General features: G+C 46.1%; 1 protein-coding gene across 5 annotated transcripts in view; it reads left to right on the forward strand.

Moving 5' to 3' along the window:
* The window catches only part of LOC308576323 (arylacetamide deacetylase-like 4), a 61,090-nt gene that overhangs the window by 15,520 nt on the left and 23,179 nt on the right, over positions 1 to 22,391 (forward strand). For 2 of the 5 annotated variants that reach the window (XM_081175567.1, XM_081175568.1), the window contains exons 4-7: positions 11,282 to 11,388; positions 14,165 to 14,381; positions 16,342 to 16,405; positions 18,167 to 18,867. In XM_081175567.1, coding sequence (XP_081031693.1) covers positions 11,282 to 11,388; positions 14,165 to 14,381; positions 16,342 to 16,405; positions 18,167 to 18,867 — 1,089 coding nt within the window. Of the gene's footprint in view, positions 1 to 11,281; positions 11,389 to 14,164; positions 14,382 to 16,064; positions 16,102 to 16,341; positions 16,406 to 18,166; positions 18,868 to 22,391 lie in introns of all 5 variants that reach the window. The other 3 variants (XM_081175573.1, XM_081175569.1, XM_081175570.1) reach the window with 2 other exon arrangements.

Genomic DNA, 22,391 nt, shown 5'->3' on the forward strand with positions numbered 1-22,391 from the left:
GGTCTGGCTTTGCTGTCCACCACAGAGGTACTAAGCAGGGGTCAGCAAACTTTTTCTGCAGGGGGCCAGTCCACTCTGTGGTTTAACCCACAGCGCCACCCGCGTCCCTTACAGAGGGTGGGAGGCTGGCCCAAATCTGAAAACACGATGCTACTGTCCCTTAGAGCAGCTTGTTATTGGTCCTGGGGAAGGCTGAGCGGAGGTGGGGAGGGGAAATGGGGAACTTTCCTTGGGCAAAGCCAGTTTGAAGAAGAGTCCGCCTGCGCCCGGCAGGCAAGGGAAGGGGGTGGGAGTGGAAGCACCCAAACACAGACACGAGGCTTAATTTTTATTATTAGGAGGCATCCGGGGCGTAGGAAGAGGGTGTGCGGTGGCGGCAGCCCGCCCTGTGTGTCATCCCTGAGGTGGGGTGACAAAAAGGCACACTGCAGGGGGCTCGCCCTGCTGCCCCATGTGCAGCGGCTTGAGTTGCCACCACTGCCCACAGCAGATCACCGCACACGCCCCCCCCCCAGCTCGCCCTGCCCCCTCCCGGTGCACAGCATGGCTGGTGCTCTGGGCGTCTGTGCAGCTAACTCCACCAGTGACTGAAATTGTTGCCCCTCGGCCCTCCAGCTGTTTTGTGAATACAACTCCCATCATCCCTAGCTAACAGGACCAGTGGTCAGGGATGGTGGGAACTCTAGTCTCAAAACATCTGGAGGGCCCAGTTTGCCTATGCCAGAGTTATGCTTTACCAGCCTTTTGCTACACTACTCCTTGTCGTCCATACAGGGTAATCAAAACAAAAATAACAAGGTAAATTGGCTATAATCCCAGCAATTAATCTGTGTTTTTGTTTTCATTGTGGAGTTATATACAATGGCAAGGGCAATTTTATTCTGGTAAATATACGTTGCTAGAATTACTTTGTACCAGGTTTCCTTTCAACATCTCATTAATTTGACTTTCTGCACCTCTTTCTTACCTCTGCACCTCTAGGAGCCATACAGCTTCGCTGCTCCTGGGACTTGTTAAGTTGTGGGCGAACATATCAGATGACACAGCAATTCTTCCAAAGCAGCTCTTTATTTGTAAGCTGGAACAGAACTGAACTGAGGAGCTCAGGTCAGCCTGCTTATATAGAGCTCCACTAGAATGCAACAGTAACCATTTTCTGTAACTAGCCAATCACTGAACGTCACTTTCGATCCTTCATTTGCATACAAACTATCCAATCACTGAACGTCACTTTCGATCCTTCATTTGCATAACTATCTACAGTATCCCCCTGCTGGCCCAGGGTGAGAACTTCAGTACATAACAGGACTCCCCTCTCCCTTTGGGCGTACTTGTCTGCAGCGGCGGAGGAAGCCGCTCAGGCACCTGGGGTGGCGTGTTCAGGAGCCTGTTTCCTCCCACTCAACCGCCCTACATCTGGGGGAGAGGCAGCGGGCGGACCGTTTGGGCAGTGCAAAGCCTGCGAGACGCATGACTTGGGCGCACTGCAGGTGCCACGATGAGTGCCGCCCGGTATTTTGTCACCCCCTCAGTGGTGACACCCGGGGCGGCTCCTTGCCTTCCTTATCTGCTCCAGGCATCCTGCTGCCACTGGATAGAAAGACAGAGGGGGACAGAAAGAAGCAGCCTGCAATGTGTTATGCAAGGAGTTGAATTCTGAAACTTCACTTAGTACCAATAGTGACTCTTGGGACATAGATTGGCACTTGGCAACAGATCCATATCTCATCTGGGCCTGGGTAGATCCCAGTCTGTTTTCAGATGTGCACGTCTGATCTGAATAGGCCCACGTGCGGAGTTCCTTCAGGTATCATGGCCCTAATTTGTGAAGGGTATAGATACCCTTGGGACACGGGTGGCGCTGTGGGTTAAACCACAAAGCCGATCAGAAGGTCGGCAGTTCGAATCCCTGCAACAGGGTGAGCTCCCGTTGCTCAGTCCCTGCTCCTGCCAACCTAGCAGTTCGAAAGCACGTCAAAGTGCAAGTAGATAAATAGGTACCGCACTGGCGGGAAGGTAAACTGTGTTTCCGTGAGCTGCTCTGGTTTGCCAGAAGCAGCTTAGTCATGCTGGTCACATGACCCGGTCACACGACCTGTACGCTGGCTCCCTCGACCAGTAAAGCGAGATGAGCGCCGCAACCCCAGAGTCGGCCACAACTAGACCTAATGGTCAGGGGTCCCTTTACCTTTTTTATAGACACCCTTGGCCTTCCTAGCTGGACCTTAGGATTGTGGGTCCTTCTCTGGGAGCCCCCTGCAGATAGGGTGCAGCAGAGGGCTGCCCTGACCACCCACCTCTTAACACCTGATCTGAATATACTGCTTGCACCTGTTTGTTCACTGACTTATTGGCCTGGATGACATTTCAAGGTTCTCCTTGGCAGCTCAAAGTATGAATTCAAGTGATCAGAGGATGGTGAGATCCAGTGGCATCTTCTTGCTTGTTGGCCTGATATGGAGAGAGCAGCATAATGTCTTGCCTTTTGTGTGTCCGGGTATCTGGGTTTGACTAGAATTCTGTCGAATGTGGGTATAATGAAATGGACCCATTGCACTCCAAAGGACTTGGCTTAGCTTTTTGCACAGATGTTTCTCGTTGCTAAATCTTCAAACTCAAGCAGATATTATGTAGCAACATCTGCCTGGAGTTATGATGTGACAATTTTGGGACTTCACATTGAGAAAGAGAGAGAGAGAGAGGGAGGAAGGGATATTTATTTTTAATATCTTCTGCATTTTCAAATTAACTTAATTTATTCTTCTACTTTAAATATATACTCTTTTGAAACTGCAGGTTGTAACAATAATCCTGCCAATGTTCTTATCTGTTTACAATGTATCTGTAAATATTCAATAAACCATTTTCATTCTTTTATATAAGTTTGCTATCTGGGTTTTTTATTTTTCTGGTAAGTTTTGCCATTTCTGCATATTCCTTAAGTTTTCTGTATCCATTCTTCCTTTGCTGGGACTTCTACTTCTTTCCATTTTGGGGCAAGTAGCATTATTGCTGCTGTAGTAGCATACGCGAACAAGTTTCTATATAGTTTAGGTAGTTCTGTCCCGATAATTCCCAAAAGAAAAGCTTCTGGGCTTTTTACAAACATTATTTTAAACATCCTTTTCTATTCATGATATATCATTTCCCAGTAAGCTTTAACCTTACTACAAGACCACCACATGATAAAAAGAACCTTCTTTCTTTTTACATTTCCAACACTTATTTGATTTAGATTTATACATTTTTGCCATTTTTGCCAGTGGTTAGATACCATTGATAGATCGTTTTCTCTTAAACCATAACATGCTATAAATTTTATATCCATATTTCACAATCGTCCCCATGCTTCCATGTCTATATTATGACCAATTTCTATTGCACAATGTATCATTGGGGATTTTACTTTCTCACCCTTTGTCTCCCATTCCAATAATATTTTATAAATTATAGACAGCACTTTTACATTCCATTCTAACAGGTCTCTCTCCAGTTGTGATATTTGTTCCCCAGTCCCTTGTAGCCTATTGTGATGGGATGATGAGCTGTTTGTGCGTAAAATCGTAGTCCCTCAGAGTTTGTTCAAGTCCACAAACCTCTGTCTGTGACAGAGCCCCTCAGACATGGCTGCTCTAGTCACTTGCAGATTCCGACAGTGGTTGCTTTCGGAATCGCTTCCAGCATAAAAGCTCCTTAACGGAAACACGTCTTCTGGACTCGCGGCGTGACAGTTTCCGGCGAGGAGTGGGTCTCCCTATGGGAGGTTCAGAAACCTCCCCACTGTTCTCACTGGACGTGTCCCTGAGCCCTCCCTCTTGCTCGCTTTCCCTCAGAGACCCACCTCTCCCCCTGCTGGTTCCTGCTTCAGCTGCTGGGTCTCTCCCAGCCTCCGTGAGCCCTTCCACCACCTGTCCCTCCGATGGCAGTTCCCTGACATCCACCTCCCCTCCAGCACCCCCGTCACCCCCTCCCGTTCCCTCTCCTCTGGGCGGTGAGGAGGTAAAACCCCTAAAAGAATCCTCTTCATCTTCAGACGTCTCGAACATTTCCCTCCATCGGTCGCCGTTCCGGGTCGCTAAATCCTCCTCCTCCTCGGAATCTGTGAACCCCTCCAACTCCTCTTCCTCATCTGTGGTAGCAAAGTATTCCCTCCGGAACCTCGCTACAGGCTGAGGTTTACGTGGGAACCTCTGATGAAAAGTTTCTATTAAGACCTCGTCATTGACATCCTCTGCCATGACCCAGGTGTTTTCCGACTCCGGCTCCCCTTCCCACATTACCAAATACTCCACTTGATCTCCCTTCCACCTGGAATCGAGGATCTCCGCCACATGGTTGCTGTGTTCCCTTTCCTCCATTGCTGGTCCCCGAGTGAACCTCCCTTCTCTGTCCCCTTTATACGGTGACAGCAACGACCTGTGGAAAACTGGGTGCAGCTTCATGTGGTTCGGTAACCGGAGTCTGAAAGCCACTGGGTTGACCTGTTGCGTGACTTCAAATGGGCCCAATCTTTTGGGTCTTAACTTATTACAACCCCCTTTGAATGGTAACCCTTGGGTTGACAGCCACACCTGGTCCCCCACCCTAATGGTTTCACCTTCCCTTCTGTTTTTGTCTGCCTGCCTCTTATACTCCTCCTTGGCCCTGTCTAAGTTAAGTTGGAGCTGGCGATGGATCGCTTCCATTTCTTCTACGAACTGTTCGGCAGCCGGGACACTCCATCTCTCCCCTTCCCCCCCTGGGAAAGCCCTGGGATGGCACCCGTAATTAGCCAAAAAGGGGCTCATCCCTGTGGACACGTTCTCCGCATTGTTGTAGGCAAATTCCGCCAACGCCAGCTTCTCCACCCAATCATTCTCTCTGTCATTGACATAACACCTCAGGTATTGCTGGAGGATGCCATTGGCTCTTTCCGCCTGCCCGTTGGTTTCAGGATGCCGGGCAGTCGAAAAATTGACCTCTACATGCAGTAAGCTCATGAGCTTCCTCCAGAACCTGGAAGTAAATTGTTTCCCTCGGTCTGAAACCACCCTCAAGCGGGCGCCATGCAACCTAAACACATTTTCTACAAACAATTTCGCTGTTTCTTCTGCCGTGACAGCATGTGAGCAGGCTATAAAGTGGGCCATTTTGGTTAACAGGTCTACCACAACCATGATGGCTGTTTTCCCTCTGGACTTTGGCAGATCAGTCATGAAATCTATTGACACTGCTTCCCATGGTCTTTCAGGTGTGGGTAGCGGTTCTAATAACCCTGCCGGCGCCCGCCTCTCCCCTTTGGCTCGCTGGCATTGGTCACAACCCCTCACATACTCCCACACATCTTCCCTGACCTTGGGCCACCAAAATTCCCTGGTAACCAGCCACATGGTTTTGTGTTGCCCAAAATGCCCCGCTGTGGGGCTATCGTGCAGCTGCTTGAGTACCTTCCCCCTCAACTCTCCTTCAGGTATATACAACGCTCCCTTGTAATACAACGCCCCGTTTCTCTCCTCAAAACCTCCGGGTTTATCTCCCTCCCTCCTGAGACCCCGGAGTTTGTCCTGGGCGTATTCATCATTCTCCGTTTCCTCTACCAGTTCTCTTTGCCCCACCAATGCCGCCCCACACACCCAGCGGTCCTCTGGAATGACATGTCTCTCTTCGGGTGCTCCCTCCCCCTCCAAATATTCAGGTTTGCGTGAGAGAGCGTCCGCCCTAATGTTCTCTGGTCCTGGCACGTAACAAATCTCAAAGTTAAATTTGGAGAACTCCTGGGCCCATCTCACTTGCCGTTGGTTGAGCACTCGGGCCGTTCTCCAATACTCTAGGTTAGCAGATGCCTCCATCTCCGGAACGCCTCATGAATGGCGAGTAGTTCTCGGTCATACACCGTGTAGTTCCTCTTGGATTTGTTCAGCTTTCGCGAAAAAAAGGCACACGGTCTCCACTCTGACTCCTCCTTCCCTGTCTGCAGAAGCACCGCCCCGATCGCTCTGTCTGATGCGTCAGTTTCCACTCTCATCGGTTTTTGTAAATCCACATGCAGGAGTTGTTCTTCAGAGGCGAAGGCCCTTTTTAATTCCTCAAATGCTCGCTCCGCCTCCTCAGTCCAAACGAATTTCTTCTTACTGCTGAGACAGTCCGTAATGGGCGCCGTCAGGTGGGCAAAGTTTCGGATGAACTTACGATAGAAGTTCCCAAACCCTAGGAACCTCTGCACATCCTTCTTTGTTTTGGGTGTTTTCCATTCCAGCACTGCCTGGACCTTGCCGGGATCCATGGCCAATCCCTTGTCTGAGAGGCAGGAATTCCACCTCCTTGGTATGAAACTGACACTTCTCCAGTTTCACCCACAGCTGGTTGGCTTGCAGCCTGCTCAACACTTCTCTGACGTCTCTCACATGCTGCTCCTCATTCTCAGAATACACCAACACGTCATCTAGGAAGGCCACACAATTCTTGTAAAGCAAAGGCCCCAGTACATGGTTCATAAACGATTGAAAGCACGCCGAGCCTGCTTGTAGGCCGAAGGGCATAACTAAATATTCAAATGCCCCCAAAGGGGTGAACATGGTGGTTTTCCATTCATCCCCCTTCCTTATACGTATCAGGTTGTACGCCCCCCTTAGGTCCAGCTTTGTAAAAATCTTTCCCTTCCGCACCCTGGTCAAAATGTCGTCAATCCTGGGCATAGGGAAGGCCACTGGTTCTGACACTGCGTTTAAAGCCCTGAAGTCACACACAAGCCTCGGCTTGTCCGTGTTTTTTTTATCCACAAAAAACACTGGGCTACCTCCCACCGCTCTGGACTCTCTGATGAAACCTCTCTTCAGGTTAGCTCCTGCATCTCTCTGTCTGACATGGCGTACAGCTTGCCTACAGGGAGCTGTGCCCCAGGGAGTAAATTGATTTGACAGTCAAAGGGTCTATGCGGGGGTAGTTCGTCAGCTTCCCTTTCGCTGAACACGTCGCTGAGATCTGCGTATTGTCGTGGTACCTTCACTTTCTCTGTTACTTCCGTCCCTGCTAGGGTGGCTTGGGCCCCTGCTGAACCCTTTCCCTCTTTGCAGTGTTCTAAGCAATGTGCTGAACCAAAGGAAACCACTCTCTGATGCCAGCCCACCAGCGGATCATGTAACGCTAGCCAGCTCATCCCCAAAATAATGGGAGCCCCTCCCAAGGTGGCCACATTAAACGCTATCAGTTCGGTGTGCCTTGCCACCTTCATTATCATTGGGACGGTCTGCAAGCTGACTTCTCCTCCCAACAGCTGCCTGCCATCGATCGTGGTTACCTGCAGGGGGTTGCTTAAAGAGATCGTCTGTATCTGGTGTTCAGCTGCAAACTCTTTGCTCATGAAATTGCAGGAGCTGCCTGAGTCCAACAGCGCCTTTATCTTTAGAGGGTGTCCGTTTTGCAACTCTAGCGACACTTCTATCACTAGGGCAGGTTTAGGAGGTTCTGGCGTGGGCACTTTCACTGCTCTTTGGCCTGGCTGCTGTGCCCCGACGGTGGCAGCCAGGCGTTGGCTTTTACTTGCTCCGGTATTTCTTCCTCTCTTCCCTCAACAGCTCCCACCATCCCTTGCCATTCCTTCCTCTGGGGGCAGACTCTGGCAAAGTGACCTGGCTGTTGGCAGAGATAGCATTTCCGGGCGCCTTTTCCCTCCTTCTTTCCCCCCTCACTGGGCTTTGAAACTGCGCGCGCGCGCGCTGTTCCAATTTCCATCGGCTCTGCTGGCGGGAAAGTTGGCTCTGGAATGTCTGGAATGCAGAACTCCTTCCAACGTTCCCCCTTCCCTTCCCGCCTCTCCAAGGCTCTCGCCTCCTGGCGCGCTCCTATGGTCAGCGCAGATTTGGTCAGCTGGTCCATAGAATCCGCCCTGGGCCCCCGGGAAAGTTCGTCTTTCACAGCCGAAGCAAGCCCTTCTTCAAAAAGCATTTGAATGGGTTCCGCCGATAAGTCCCACCCCAATCTGTGAACCAGCATGGTGAATTCAGTCCAGTACTCACGGACAGATCGGCTCCCGTGTTTGCAAGCCATTAGCTGTCTGCGCACCACTCCCTGCTCAATATCGCTGGAAAACATCAGATCCATGGCACGAAAGAACCTCATTGTGTCCTTTAGGACGTCATTATTCGTTGCCATCAGGGGTCTAACCCAGTCTCTCGCCCCCTTTTCAAGATGCCCAACCACGAAAGCCACTCGCGATTCCTCATCAGGGAATTCATCAAACTGCAAATTGAGGGCATATTGCATCTCTGTCCGAAAGGCATGATAGTCCTTGGGCTCCCCCCCAAACTTCTGCACCAATCCTGGTACCTTTCTGGTGAGCTGGGTAGCTTTCCCCTTTTTGTCTGCATCCTGAGCCCTTCTCTCCTCGAGCCTCGCCGTCTGCAGCACTAGCTGGATCTCCAACGCCCGGTACCTTTCTTCCAGGCTTCGACCCGCTCCCGCTCCTGCTTCTCCGGTTCCGGCTGGGTCGCTCATGATGCCTTCTCCTGCACAAACTGCTTACAGAGACTGTCGGAATGCTGTGATGGGATGATGAGCTGTTTGTGCGTAAAATCGTAGTCCCTCAGAGTTTGTTCAAGTCCATAAACCTCTGTCTGTGACAGAGCCCCTCAGACATGGCTGCTCTAGTCACTTGCAGATTCCGACAGTGGTTGCTTTCGGAATCGCTTCCAGCATAAAAGCTCCTTAACGGAAACACGTCTTCTGGACTCGCGGCGTGACAGTTTCCGGCGAGGAGTGGGTCTCCCTATGGGAGGTTCAGAAACCTCCCCACTGTTCTCACTGGATGTGTCCCTGAGCCCTCCCTCTTGCTCGCTTTCCCTCAGAGACCCACCTCTCCCCCTGCTGGTTCCTGCTTCAGCTGCTGGGTCTCTCCCAGCCTCCGTGAGCCCTTCCACCACCTGTCCCTCCGATGGCAGTTCCCTGACACCTATCTTTCTTAAATACTCCATTCAAATGATGATATTGTATCCATGTTGTTAGTTTTCCTGATAATTCCTTATTTTTTATAAATTTATACTTTCCTCCCACTTGTTTTAATAAATTTTTGTAAGTTGTCCACCATTCTATCATATTGTAATCCTTTTATGTGAATCGCCTTGGACCTCTGGGTATAGGGTGGTATATAAATTCAATTATTATTAATTTCTCCATAAGCTTTCTCCATAATCCAGCGCATGTTTGCAATTTGGTCCCTGGTTCCTCTGCCCCTTTGAAATTCGTCAGCCTGCACAGCGCCAAACCTCTTTCCTCACCACACTGTTCTGGAAAGTTGCAGTGACCCTCCTGTTGGGAGGATGCCATTGCAGTGCAAGCCAGCCCCACCTGCATTGATGTGCAGTCCCATTAGCGATATGAAGCTCTTTCTGAATGAGTCTCAAGCCAACATTCATGCCCCCCGCCTAGCCGATTTCCGCTGCCCTTTGCTCCTATACGCCGATGATGCAGCGATCCTTTCCTACTCTAGAGTCGGTTTATGCAGAGCTCTAAAGATTTTTGCGGCTTATTGCAAACTCAACCATCTGACAATTAATCATGGGAAATCTAAAGTCCTGGTCTTTACCAGGTCTCGGAAAACTTACAGCTGGAAGTTAGATGGAGTCCAATTAGAACAGGTTTTCAAATTTAAATACCTGGGAGTCTTTTTTCACTACAACCTAAGCTGGAAGCCACAGATACAGTATTTACTAAACAAAGGGAAAACAATACTTTATGCTCTACTCCAATTTTTTGCGGCTGACGGAGCCTCCCACATCCCCTCTGCATTGAAGGTATACTACGCAAAAGTGGTTTCCACCCTCTGCTATGCTGCCCCGCTCTGGGCCCCTGGGTCCAATTTAACATCGCTGGAGACATTGCAGAATCAGTTTCTCCGTCGCCTCCTGAAACTCCCCATGTGTGTGAGCAACGCAGCCATACGTCTGGAGTTAAGGATTGCAACATTGGAGACTGTCATCTGGAAGCGAGTCTTTGGCTATTGGCTGTCCAGCTGGCATAGGCTTCCCGACCATTACCTTTTTCAGTGCCTCTGGCGGGACGAATTTGTTAATCCGTGGGTAGGAAAAATCCATGCCAAACTTCTGAGCATCGGAATCTCCCCAGCGGACTCCTTAAAGATGAACTTACGCTCAGCTAAAAGCCTCATTGAGCAAAGATTAGCAGACATTGAAAATCAACACAACCTTGCCAGAGGTGGGGGTGTCTGCTCCCCCAGGTATCACGGAATAACCCCACCACTTGACCTTCCATCATACATGTCATCTCTTTCATCAGTACCTCACCGACTTGCATTTATTCGTGCAAGGTTCAATGTCCTTCCATCGAACCTGCTGAGCCACAGATTTTCCAAGGGTTTGGTGTCTCCGCTATGCGTGTGTGATGGGAAAACTGTTGAATCTCTTCCACATATAATGTTCAACTGTCCCCTACATAGCATAGCCAGGACTAAATTCCTGGGCCCTGCTTTACTGCGCTTGGTTAGCAGGCCTGTTGAGTCACACGCCGCACTGCTTTTGCAGGATACAGATCCTTCTGTTACTCTGCAGGTGGCAAGATTCCTGAATGCGGTTATCTCACACGCAAAAACCACCAAAAAACAACAACAACAACAACATCAAAATCTAATCGGACAGTTATGATGAGAGTGCATGTCGGATCTCGTCTTCAGTTTTCCTTTTTCTGTGAACCGTCCCTTGGAGCTCTCCGGGCCACATCCTATTATTTGGCTCTGCCCAATGACCCACCCTTGCATCGCAGTGTTCATCTTCTGTTGCCAGATATTTCGGTTTTTAAGCCTTTGTGCTTTTTTATGTTTGTACATATTTTATGGGCTAATAGCCGTAAATAAATAAATGAAATGAAATGATGTGCAGTCCCTTTTAATTACCCCTGATAAACTCCTCAGGGAGGGAAGAGGCACAATGTGTGAGGGCAGGCAAACTCCTATGCATGACTTCCCTTGGGAGGAGAAGATAGGCAAATTCACACCCACCAATGTGTATCCACACCCTATGCGAGGAACAAGTGTCTTTCAGGAATCCAGGATAGCTGCAATGTTTTACTCAATTACTAAACTATTTGTTTTATTCTCAACTGAGAACTATATGGGTTGGCCTAGGGTGTTCTTTTCCACATGGCATAGATTGTTCTCCTATTAAAGCCACTAGCTTTGTCCAAGGCGAAGTCCTTGTCTCTGTGCCTCTGAGTTTAAGGGAAATGGCGTTTGGTGAAACTCTGTTGATGCTGATATTATATACAACTATTTTCATTCATTTCTTGCTGTTAGTGTGGGGAGTTTCTTATCGTCTTACCAGGACCCACCTGCCTCGAGGACTGTCCTATTGCCCAATAATGCTGCTTCACGATTTCTTAGTGGGATATGGATTGGCACTAGTAAGTATATTTTACATATATCATGGGGATGAAGATACCTCTATAAAAGAGGCTGCAGCCCTTCAGAGTCAATAAAATAATTTAGAATAATTCTTTTAAAAAATGCTCATTAATTTGAAAATATTGAAAAATGCTCATTAATTTGAAAATATTGAAACCATTCTGATACCCATTCTTGAATTTCTTCTAACTTTTTCATTTTACATGCATTACCAGAAAAACACAGTATGTCTCTATAAGTACCCCAATTCTCTTGAATGTTTAATTTCCTTAGTGCACTGGCTTCAATAGGAGATAATCATAAAAGTGATTTCCGTTCAAGTAAATTTTGATATCTGGTCCACTTTCCACAGTGTTTTTATCTCCTGACCTCTGCTGCCCACTACTTTCTGTCTCTTATAAAAGAAAATCACCAAGCTGCTTTATTGCTTCCAGTACCTTAACCACATTTTTCATCAGGTTTTCCATGAACAATACCACATCATCCGCAAATGCCCTCAGTTTGTAAGTTTGAAGATTCACTTGGAGGCTTCGTATATCATTTTGTCTAATATCCCCACACAACACTTCTAAAACCAAAATAAACAATAATGGTGAAAGTAGATAACCTTCTCTTGTTTCCTTGCCAATAATGCATTTTTCTTATAAAATTCTGTTTACTGTTTGCAAATCGCTCTGTATATTTATTCCTCTCACAAATTTCTCCCTGAACCCCATTTTATCTAGTAATTCCCACCCCCAACCCCAAGAAGCATTACACTGGGTAACAATTTTTTACTTTTTGAATGTTGTCTAGATTTCTACAACTGATTTAGGGTATTTTTGCACTGCTGAATCAGGAAATGGCATCCGTTTCTCTCCATCAGGTCAGGTTTACTGTAAACTGAATGGTGGGCGTTGATAAAGGTAAGTACACGTAAATTGCATGTTGCTTCACCATTTTTCAAACTTCAGGGCTTGAACTTCCATTTCTTGGAACTCCTGGAATGCTCAGCAGCAGGGAGGTCTCTCTTCAGAGTCCAACAGTACTCAGCCATCATGACTGTCCCAGCGACCCTGATACCTGGTCTCCATCTCTTTCATGTCCTGATGGAATCTTTCCCCCTGCTCGTCATTGAACCCAGTTTCTCAGGAAACTGGTCCATATGTGAAAATAGGTAGTGCATCTTGACGCTCATGTTGCAGCCCAGGTTTCTGAAAGCAGTCAGCATGCTGCTGTCAATGAACAGTCTCCAATCTTTGGGTTCGTACTGTGGCACTCCAAGCTTGAGCAGAAGCTGCGCAATATCTGCACAGTACACCACGTCTTTCTCTTCCGAGAAAAAACGGAGGTACTCTTGATGCCTGTTGCGGAAGAATCTTCAAGAACCACTTCTTCTTCTTCATGTCCTTCAACACTGGAGGTATCTTCATCACTAATGTCAGGAAGATCTCCGAAGATAGGTACTGGAATTTCATCACAATGAGCTACAGGACGATGTGCTGATTGAAGATCAGGATACTTGAGGCTGCTCCAGTTCTTTCTGTTGATCCCAGCCGCACCAATTTATGAAAGATTTCGAGGTTTTATGACTTCAAACTGAACCCTTTTCCAAATAATCACCCAGAACTATCGGACCTGAATACTTCTTGTCATTAAAATAATGATTTCCAATCAAAACAATTATTCGACATGGCATTTTACCCCCACCAACTTCTTCTAAAATGCTCCACACAAGCGTACCTGTGAACAAAAACATAAAAAAGACATGTGGCCATAGCTCAAAAACTTGACCTGATTGAGCAAAACAAATGTGATTTTTGGATTCAGCGCATCAGATTCGTCCTAAATCAACTAAAAAAATGCAGACAATAAATTTGTTGTTGACAAGTGAATTATCAAACACTTTCTCTGCATGTAGAAAAACCATGGGTAATTGCTAATCATTTCTTTTTTCAAAATATTCAGTAGCATTTAATGCAATTGCAACATTATCTTTTAACTGCCTCATTGGCAGAAATGCCGTCTGGTCTTCATGTATTAAGTTTCCTAACACTTGTTTGAGTCTTCTTGCTAATATTGCCTCAAACCATTTATAATTACAATTAAGCAAAGTAATAGGTCTATAATTATTGACTTGGGCTGGGTCATGATCTTGTTTTGCTGTCAATGTGATATTGGCATACTAATAATAATACAAATTTTATTATTTGTATCCCGCCCATCTGGTTGGGTTTACCCAGCCACTCTGGGTGGCTTACAGCATATATGAGCATAATAAAACATCAAATATTAACAAACAGAATATCTTATACAGACTAAAATAAACCTATAAATCAATATAAAATAATAATAATAATAATAATAATAATAATAATAATAATAATAATAATAATAATAACCAAATTAAAATAGCTGCCAATCCCAACAAAACATTTAACCAACCCCAACCCAACAAAAACAAAACAGGGGAACTAAAATTAAAGATTTTAAATTTTTTTAGCCAGTTGCCATATCCCAAGAGTTGTTCCAGCAATGCCCCTCTGGCCTCCCAGGATCCCCTTTTAGCTGTTCAAGGTGAGTCTGGGCCCTGCCCCCTAGGCCAAGGGGAAATGGGCCTTTCAGCAGGGAATGGTCTTACAAGTATCAGGTATCTCACCCTGTGTCAAAGTACTGGTCATGATCATTTCTTAAGGCTGGATTAGACGGTCCCAAAATACTTTTTTAAGTATTAAAAAATTGCAAGTGGAAAATGCTAATGCTAATTATGCATGCTAAATGTTTTGTTTTAAACAGGCAGGAATTCTGGAAAAAATGGGCATCTGCCATAGATATTCCATAATCAGGGCCATGTGCCTATTCATTCCAATAATGAAGGACTCCAAACTGATCATAAAGGACCTGGTTTTTGATGGGGTGCCTGTGAGGGTGTACTGGCCCAAGACATCACCTGCTGGGAACAGGAAAGGAATCATCTTTCTTCATGGAGGTGCTGCGGTGGCTGGAAGCATTCGTAAGTTCTGTGAAATGTGTTTGAAATGGTAGAACCTCTATTTACAACCGCCACCACTCGCGGACATTCTAAGTTGTGACCACAGCAAACCCGGAAGTAAGTGGTGGTTTGCTGCCGTTCGCGCCTGCACAGAAGTGGGCAATTGTCGTCCGTGCCTGCGCACAATGGCGCCTCTCCCAGCGACCCGTTTCGCCATAAGGACGGTGTGGCGATCACACAGGGCCCCCGGGCGTTTCACAGTCTATTGACCCTGTGCCACCACTGCGGTTGCTTTCTTCGCTGCCACCACCCCGCTTCTCATGGGGACACACGGAGTCCAGACAGTTGTTAACATAAACAAATAATCAAGTTTATTTTTAGGAGCAGGAACAAGCATGTGGTTGCAGTTTATTTTCCTCTGGTCAGTTTCCTAATCTTAGTTCCTACAACTTCAAACTGAATTATTCCCAACTATCTATCTAACTCCCTAACAATTCCTCCCACTCTCTCACAATACAACTCAAACAACCCACTCCTAATCCACCCTCTTCCTTCTCCAACACCCAAGCCTCAACTCCCAACTCCCAAACCTCAACGGTCAACCCCCAGACCTCAACTGACTTTTCAAAACCTCCCACTCTATCTTTTACTCCCCCCTCGTATTCTCACTGGCCAATCACCTCACACCCATTTTAACCCTTTCCTTGACACATCCTAGGGGGCAAACGCCACAGACGGGCCTCCAGAATGGATTGTGGTCGCTAGTAGAGGTTCCAGTGTATTGTTAGAAGAGATTGTAATTTAATGTAAAGATCCTGAAATGTTTGCCATGGACAGGGGTGGGGTGGGGTGGGGGTGATTTGTGCAGCCTATACATGGTTGTTGTTGTTTTCTACAATCAAGTAGCATATATATTTTATGAAATAATAATAATAATAATAATAATAATAATAATAATAATAATAATAATAAAATTTATACCCCACCCATCTGGCTGGGTTTCCTTAGCTACTCTGGGCGGCTTCCAATAAAATATTAAAATACAATAGTCCTTCAGATATTAAAAGCTTCCCTAAACAGGGCTGCCTTCAGATGTCTTCTAAAAATCTGGTAGGTGTTTTTTTCCTTTGACATCTGGTGGGAGGGCATTCCAAAGGGTGGGCACTACTACAGAGAAGGCCCTCTGCCTGGTTCCCTGTAACTTCGCTTCTTGCAGTGAGGGAACTGCAAGAAGGCCCTCGGTGCTGCACCTCAGTGTTGGAGCAGAACTATAGGGGTGGCGATGCTCCTTCAGGTATACTGGATGGAGGCCATTTAGGGCTTTAAAGGTCAACACCAACACTTTGAATTGTGCTCGGAAACGTACTGGGAGCCAAAGTAGGTCTTTCAAGACCGGTGTTATGTGGTCTCGGCGGCTGCTCCCAGTCACCAGTCTAGTGGCTGCATTCTGGATTAGTTGTAGTTTCCGGGTCACCTTGAAAGGTAGCCCCACATAGAGCGGATTGCGGTAGTCCAAGCAGGAGATAACTAGAGCATGCACCACTCTGGAGAGACAGTTTCGGGCAGGTAGGGTCTCAGCCTGCATTCCAGATGGAGCTGGTAAACAGTTGCCCTGGACGCAGAATTGACCTGTGCCTCCATGGACATTAAAAACAGACATTTATGACACAGCAATATTAGTCATATCCAGTCCTTTTTTTCTAGAAAAAGAGGTGCCAGTACTCACCATGAAGTTGTTAAGGTAAGTGCCACACTTTTAAACAACAACAACAAAGAGGTGCCGGTACTGCATACCCTTGTGTACCCCCTGGGGGGAAAAGTATTGGTCATATCTGTTAATTTCAACAGGTTTACTTTCAGTAGGACTAACTCAAAGTGGATTCAACTCACAGTGATTTCAATGTGAACGACCAAGGAAATGTGTAATGGAGCGTAACAAATGCTCACAGCAGGCAGTGTGTGATGTGCTTTTCCCCCCTAGGAACCTCTGAAATGATCTGCCGTTCCATTGCCCACCAAGCTGACTCAGTGGTTATGTGTGCTGAGTAAGTATCTTCATGCTTCTTGTAGCAGAAAAAAGAGTATTTCCCCTCAGTTTCTAACTCTTCCACGTGAGCCCAGAAAAAAGCTGATTTTGCCAACATGGTGAATTTGCCAACCTTTAGAATGGGTGTTCACCTTTGTATTTTGATTTTTATGCCTTTGGACCCAATCCCTCTGGCTTTAATGATAAGAAGAGCTCTGCTGGATCAGGCCATTAAACTACTTTTACAGAAAACCACCACATCAACCCATAAAAAGCCATTAGGATTCTTCTCCTAAGGCAAAATGGCCCTGTGGTTGAGAGGGAAAGTGCAAATGGAGTTAAGGTGAACTTCTCTCTGGCAAATAAGCTCAAGCTGTTCCCAACTGTCCCATCACCCACACTTACCATCCAATGAGAGCAGTGGTACATTGGGCAATGGGAGAAGTGTCATTTGCCAGGGCTTCAGAGCCCTTTACAAGGCAAGCCTTCCCGACAGTAATGGACATCATCTCTCCCAATGGCTGCCCTCACTGCCTTAATGCACCTTTGGTGCCTGATCTGAAGCCTCCTGGCCAAGGTGGGTGAACTGGAGTTCTTGGCTTTAAGGCCATATGGTTTAAAGTGGGCAGAAAGAGTGGGAAGCACTGATCTCAGGAAGGCATGGTGGGACATACTAGAGGTGATTCAGAACTGGGGTTGTTTTCCTGAGATGGAAAAGGAAATCAAGGAAACATTCAAAATATAGAAGTTGGTTATATTAGGCATGTCATGTGGAAAGTGGCCTGGGGGAAATGTGTTTGTCGCTCTCTCTGAACTCTAGAACATGTGGACATCCAATGAAGCTGAATGCTAGAAGATTCAGATAAAAGAAATTACTTATCCATACAGTGCAAAGTTAAACTACGGAACCAATTCCCACAGAAAGCAGAGATAGCTTCCAATGTGGATGGCTTTGAAAAGGGATTAAATAATTGGGCAGAGTATAAGGCTACCAGTGGCTCCTAGCTATGCTGGCTATAGTCTGCCTCTATGGTCGGAATCAGATTTGACCAGCGGCCACTGAGAATGGGATGCTGAACTAGCATTATATTTGGGTGCAGAGCATCAGGCACAGGGGCTGAATGCTGCGCTCTGGGCCACTTCATTTCCCCTCTGACCCCAGACCCCACCCCTGCACCATTGCCCCTCTTTTGCACCATCCTTGAGTGGCATCTGACTGGTGTGAATGTGTCTTGCTTGCTTGGTTGGAGAGTAGAGAAAGGTGTGTGGATGTGTGTAGGAACCAGCCTACTTGTCCAGTGGGAAAGTTCGCATTTGCTTTCCATTTTGCTCTCTGGTCCCACCCACAGCTGACATGTGGCCCCCAGGAAGGTTGCATAGAAAGGAATGTGGCCCTAGGGGTGCCACCCTTGCAATATGCCATTGCAGGAAAATGCTGCAAAGTGTATGATGTGTTATGTACTGAAGTTCTCACCCTGGGCCAGCAGGGGGATACTGTAGATAGTTATGCAAATGAAGGATTGAAAGTGACGTTCAGTGATTGGATAGTTTGTATGCAAATGAAGGATTGAAAGTGACGTTCAGTGATTGGCTAGTTACAGAAAATGGTTACTGTTGCATTCTAGTGGGGCTCTATATAAGCAGGCTGACCGGGCTCCTCAGTTCAGTTCTGTTCCAGCTTACAAATAAAGAGCTGCTTTGGAAGAATCGCTGTGTCATCTGATATGTTCGCCCACGACTTAACATGATGAATGCTGATGACATCTTGCCTTCTCTTTAGGTATCGCTTAGCTCCTGAGCATCCGTATCCAGTCCCTGTACTGGACTGTTTAACTGCTGTAATATACTTTATGAAAAATGCAAAGGAATATGGAGTGGACGCCAGCCGCATTGCCATTGCTGGGGAGAGTAGTGGAGGCACTTTTACTGCAGCCATTTGCCAAGAACTGGTGACCAGAGAGGACCTCCCAAGAGTGCGAGCTCAGGTCCTCATTTACCCATTCCTCCAAGGAATGGACTTCAATTTGCCATCCTATCAGCAAAACCATTCAGTTCCTCCTATGTTCCGGAAAAGAACTGTCAAAGTTGGTTTGACATATCTCACTGGGAAGACAATGAATGTAGATGGAGTTCTGAAAGGCGCCCATGTCCCTCCTGATTTGAGAGCGAAATACCAAAAATGGATAAGTGCTGATAACATTCCAGAAGAATTTAAAGCTAGGGGCTATGTTCCTGTAGAACCTGCTCCATTTTCAGAAGAACTTTATGAACAAGTTAAAAGAGGTACTGAGACAATGTTTGCCCCCCTTCTAGCAGAGGATGACATAATCCGCCAGCTCCCGGGGACTTTCATTCTAACCTGTGAATATGATGGATTCCGGGACGATGGGCTGTTGTACAAGAAGTGGTTAGAGGACAATGGTGTGCCAGTGACATGGTATCATGTTCAAAATGGATACCACGGAATAATGGCCTTGGCTGGTTGGGGGCCACTTGCATTGCTGAACACACAGAAATGTTTGCAGAGTGCAATACAGTTCTTAAAAGGTTTATAGAAATGAATGACCTTGTAGGAGTGCAAATATCCAGAGTGTGGGGTCAGGTGGGACTACTATGAGGTATTATAAAATATGCATCAAGTCATTGTGTCCACGATGAATGCATTGTGTTGACGGGTTTAATTCATTGATAATAATTTCTGACCAAATCCCACAACCCTCTGCATCTCTGGCCATTTCCTCTACTGCCCATCTCTCTTGCTTGACAAGTCACTTACACAGCCCAGTTGCTTCGCCAGGCAGGCATCCTGGGTCATCAAAGACAGTGGGCAGTTTCTTTCTTGTAGCTTTTCTGATGTTAATCTTAGGATGTTAATCTTATGGCCAGGAAACAGATCTCACCTGAAGGTTATAATGATCACTGTCTTCCTGGCCATCCTCCTTATCATGTATATTGCTTGTTTATGAGCGCAGGGGTTGCCAAATGTACTCCTTTGTAGTTCTGTTTTGTTTACCCCAGAAATATGTGTGCTTAATTAGTTTTGGTAGTTTAACTTTGTCCCCATATAGGGTTTGTTGAAATGCTCAGAGGAAATCTGATTGGTTCTTACGAACACTCTGTAAAAGTTCTTTTGTGAATAAAACGACCTGGGCCGAGGGGTGGACGCATGCAGAGATTATTATACGCACCCTTTCCCAGAGTCATGCTGGTTCAAGCCTCTGTGTATTCTTATTAATCAGAGTTCAATCCTTCCTTTACTTTGAGAACACCTCAAGTGGTGCTCCAGGTGAGGCAAACCTAAAAGGGAAACGTGTGAGGCTTGGGGGGGGGGCGGGACCTCAGCATGTGAGGCAAAGCTAAAAAGAAAACCTCAGCATTTGAGGCACAGCAAAAGGAAACCTCAGCAAAAGGAAACCCCCATGATTGGACTCTCCTCGGAGCTAGCAACCTGCTATCCCTCAGTCGCGGTGGATCATCTCCTGCAAAACGATTCTTGGACTTAGGATCTCATTTGCTGGGAATGAGCCCCAAAGACGCGCGCCTATTACCCTTCAGGTGAGATCATGAGAAGCAAGTTTTCACATGTGCAGGAAAAGCATAGGAATAATTCTTCCGATAGATTTATTGCTTTATTGTTTGGCGCCCAGCCACGCTTCCCCTGCGGGCCTCTACAGCTTCTGTTTACGCAGTGTGGCTTTGGAGCGGTCGTAAAGCAATTAGCAGAATTACACAGCATCTGTGCGTCGAAAGGGCAGTAAATAAGTCCAAATGTTTCTTCTATCCTAATATCGCTTTATTGGGAACAAAATAGCATATTTACAATCCATAACAGCCATCAGAGTGGAGCTGCATTTTCTCTGCGTCCTTCTCTCTCAGTGCAGTAGCAACAACCTGCTTTCGATTTTCACTCAGCTCACAGCATTCCAAGCTGCTTTCGTCATGTCCTGGCGTACTTCCCTTGTACGCGCCTCCTCTCAGGCTCGAGACACAGAAGGTTAACCCTTCACTACACCCAACAATAATTTATTATTTTTTGCTAGCTCAGGAAGGGCATGATAAGCATTTAGCACCCCAGTAGAAAAATTGTTGTTAGAGATAGCTAGACTGTGCCCCTGGTTTCCAGAGGGGGGTACTTATGGCATTAAGAAATGGAATGAGCTGGGAGATGCACTCCATAGACATCCTGAGGCATCTGTACAAGTCTTGCACACCTGGCATTTGTGTAGAGACGCAGTTGGAAAGCTCTCTAACCCTTTGCTCCAGCCACCAGCTGCCTCTGTGAATGCTCCCACATTGTTGCAATCCCTAGCTGCTTTTAAAAATGCCATAATATTGTTACCTCCATCTCAGCCTCTAGATTTCAAGCCTCTCTCCTCTGAGGTCATGCCAAAGGTAATTCCATTGGCACCTTCCTTTGCCAAAGATTTGCCTGGGTCGAATGTAAATTCCATGCCACCTTCTTTGGTGGACCAATGCCTGCAAGGGGCTCAGACCACAGTGCAAAAATTGACTATTCCAAATATAGCAGAAGGAAGCAGTGAAGAAAAAACAGCTGACACCTTACCATTATTAGCAGTCTCTCCTGTTGTTCAGAATGCACAGGAACAGAGAGCCCATGAATCATTGCCCTTTGCAGTTTTTAAAAAATTGAAGTGAAGTGTGACAGAAAATGGCTTGCATGGTATTCTTGATGGGCTAAGAGCAGCCAGTACTTTAATTCCAAATTTTGATGCCTCTGAAGTTTCAATGAAACAATTGGCTTATGAAAATGAAAATGCTGATTGCAAGACTGCTCTTAAAGCGATGTACCAGAAGCCAGAAACAGATGTTGCTCAAATGAGTAAGCCTTGCCAGAATATTGACACCGAGACTCACAAATCTGCCCTCCTAGCAGCAGCTTTGTCTCCTTCAGTGCATCCTGCTAAAGACAGGCAATGCCACAATGGATGGGCTTCCAGCCTGAGTTTAAATGGGAAAACAAAGACTGTTGTGCCAGCTGCTTGTCAGTCTTTTACTGAAGCTAAATTAGCAGAGCCAGCTATTGCTTCTAACACAGTTGCTTTGAACACACAGTCTCCTGTGACAAATCTGTGCCATGCCGCTAAGGGCAGTGCTGGTTTGAATCTAATGACAGCAGAACTTGCTACTTTTCAGTTCCAGTTCCCTATGGTGGTGTATACAATTAAGACATAGCACACAGGTCTGATTCCACCTCAGACAGTGAGACTCATTCTTAATCGCTTTTTGCAGACTGTTTTTTCTCCTTTCCTCCCTGACTTAAAATTCCTAATGACATTACTTTACAGCAGTTGCAGAGTTTGGGGGTCACTTCATACGCGTGATTCCTTTAATACAATGCTTTCACCTACAGGACTACTTTTTCCCCAGACACTGCTGACAGAATAGTGATTTTAGAGTGGCTACACTCTGAATTGCCTAACACTGGATTTGATATTGCTGCTTGTTATTTGCTTTTTTCTAAACAGGATCACGAGTCCCTAATGAGTTCTTTTCTTTCCTATCTGTTTGCATTTACTGATTAACTTGGGTTAGTTTATTTTAACCCTCCTAAAGATCCACGCCTAGTTTAATTCAACAGGTACCCTGAAAATTGGTTTCTGTCCAAAAACAGGTTCCTATTCAACACCTCTAGAGTGTTTTAACATATAAGGGTTCTGAAAATAACTAGCATTTTTTTTTTTTTTTTTTGCAGCTAATCAGAAAACTGACAGAGACCAGCCTACACTTCCACTGCATTTTGTGATTTTTGTGTGAAGTGGGATATCTTTTTATCACATTTGGCTAATTCCTATCTTTCTCCTATGCTAGATTTTAATCTACTCTTTGATCTCGACACTGAAATATCTCTTAATGCATAGAACTATGCCTTTCTATGCTGCTCACATTTTGCTCCCATACAGAATTCAAGGATATATATATTTAAATAATCTTTATTGCTTTTAAAACTTACGAGAAAAGAAAAAAGAAGAAAATAAGCGAAAGAA

This window comes from Podarcis bocagei (assembly GCF_964188305.1).
Source record: "Podarcis bocagei genome assembly, chromosome: 16".
Taxonomy (NCBI): domain Eukaryota; kingdom Metazoa; phylum Chordata; class Lepidosauria; order Squamata; family Lacertidae; genus Podarcis; species Podarcis bocagei.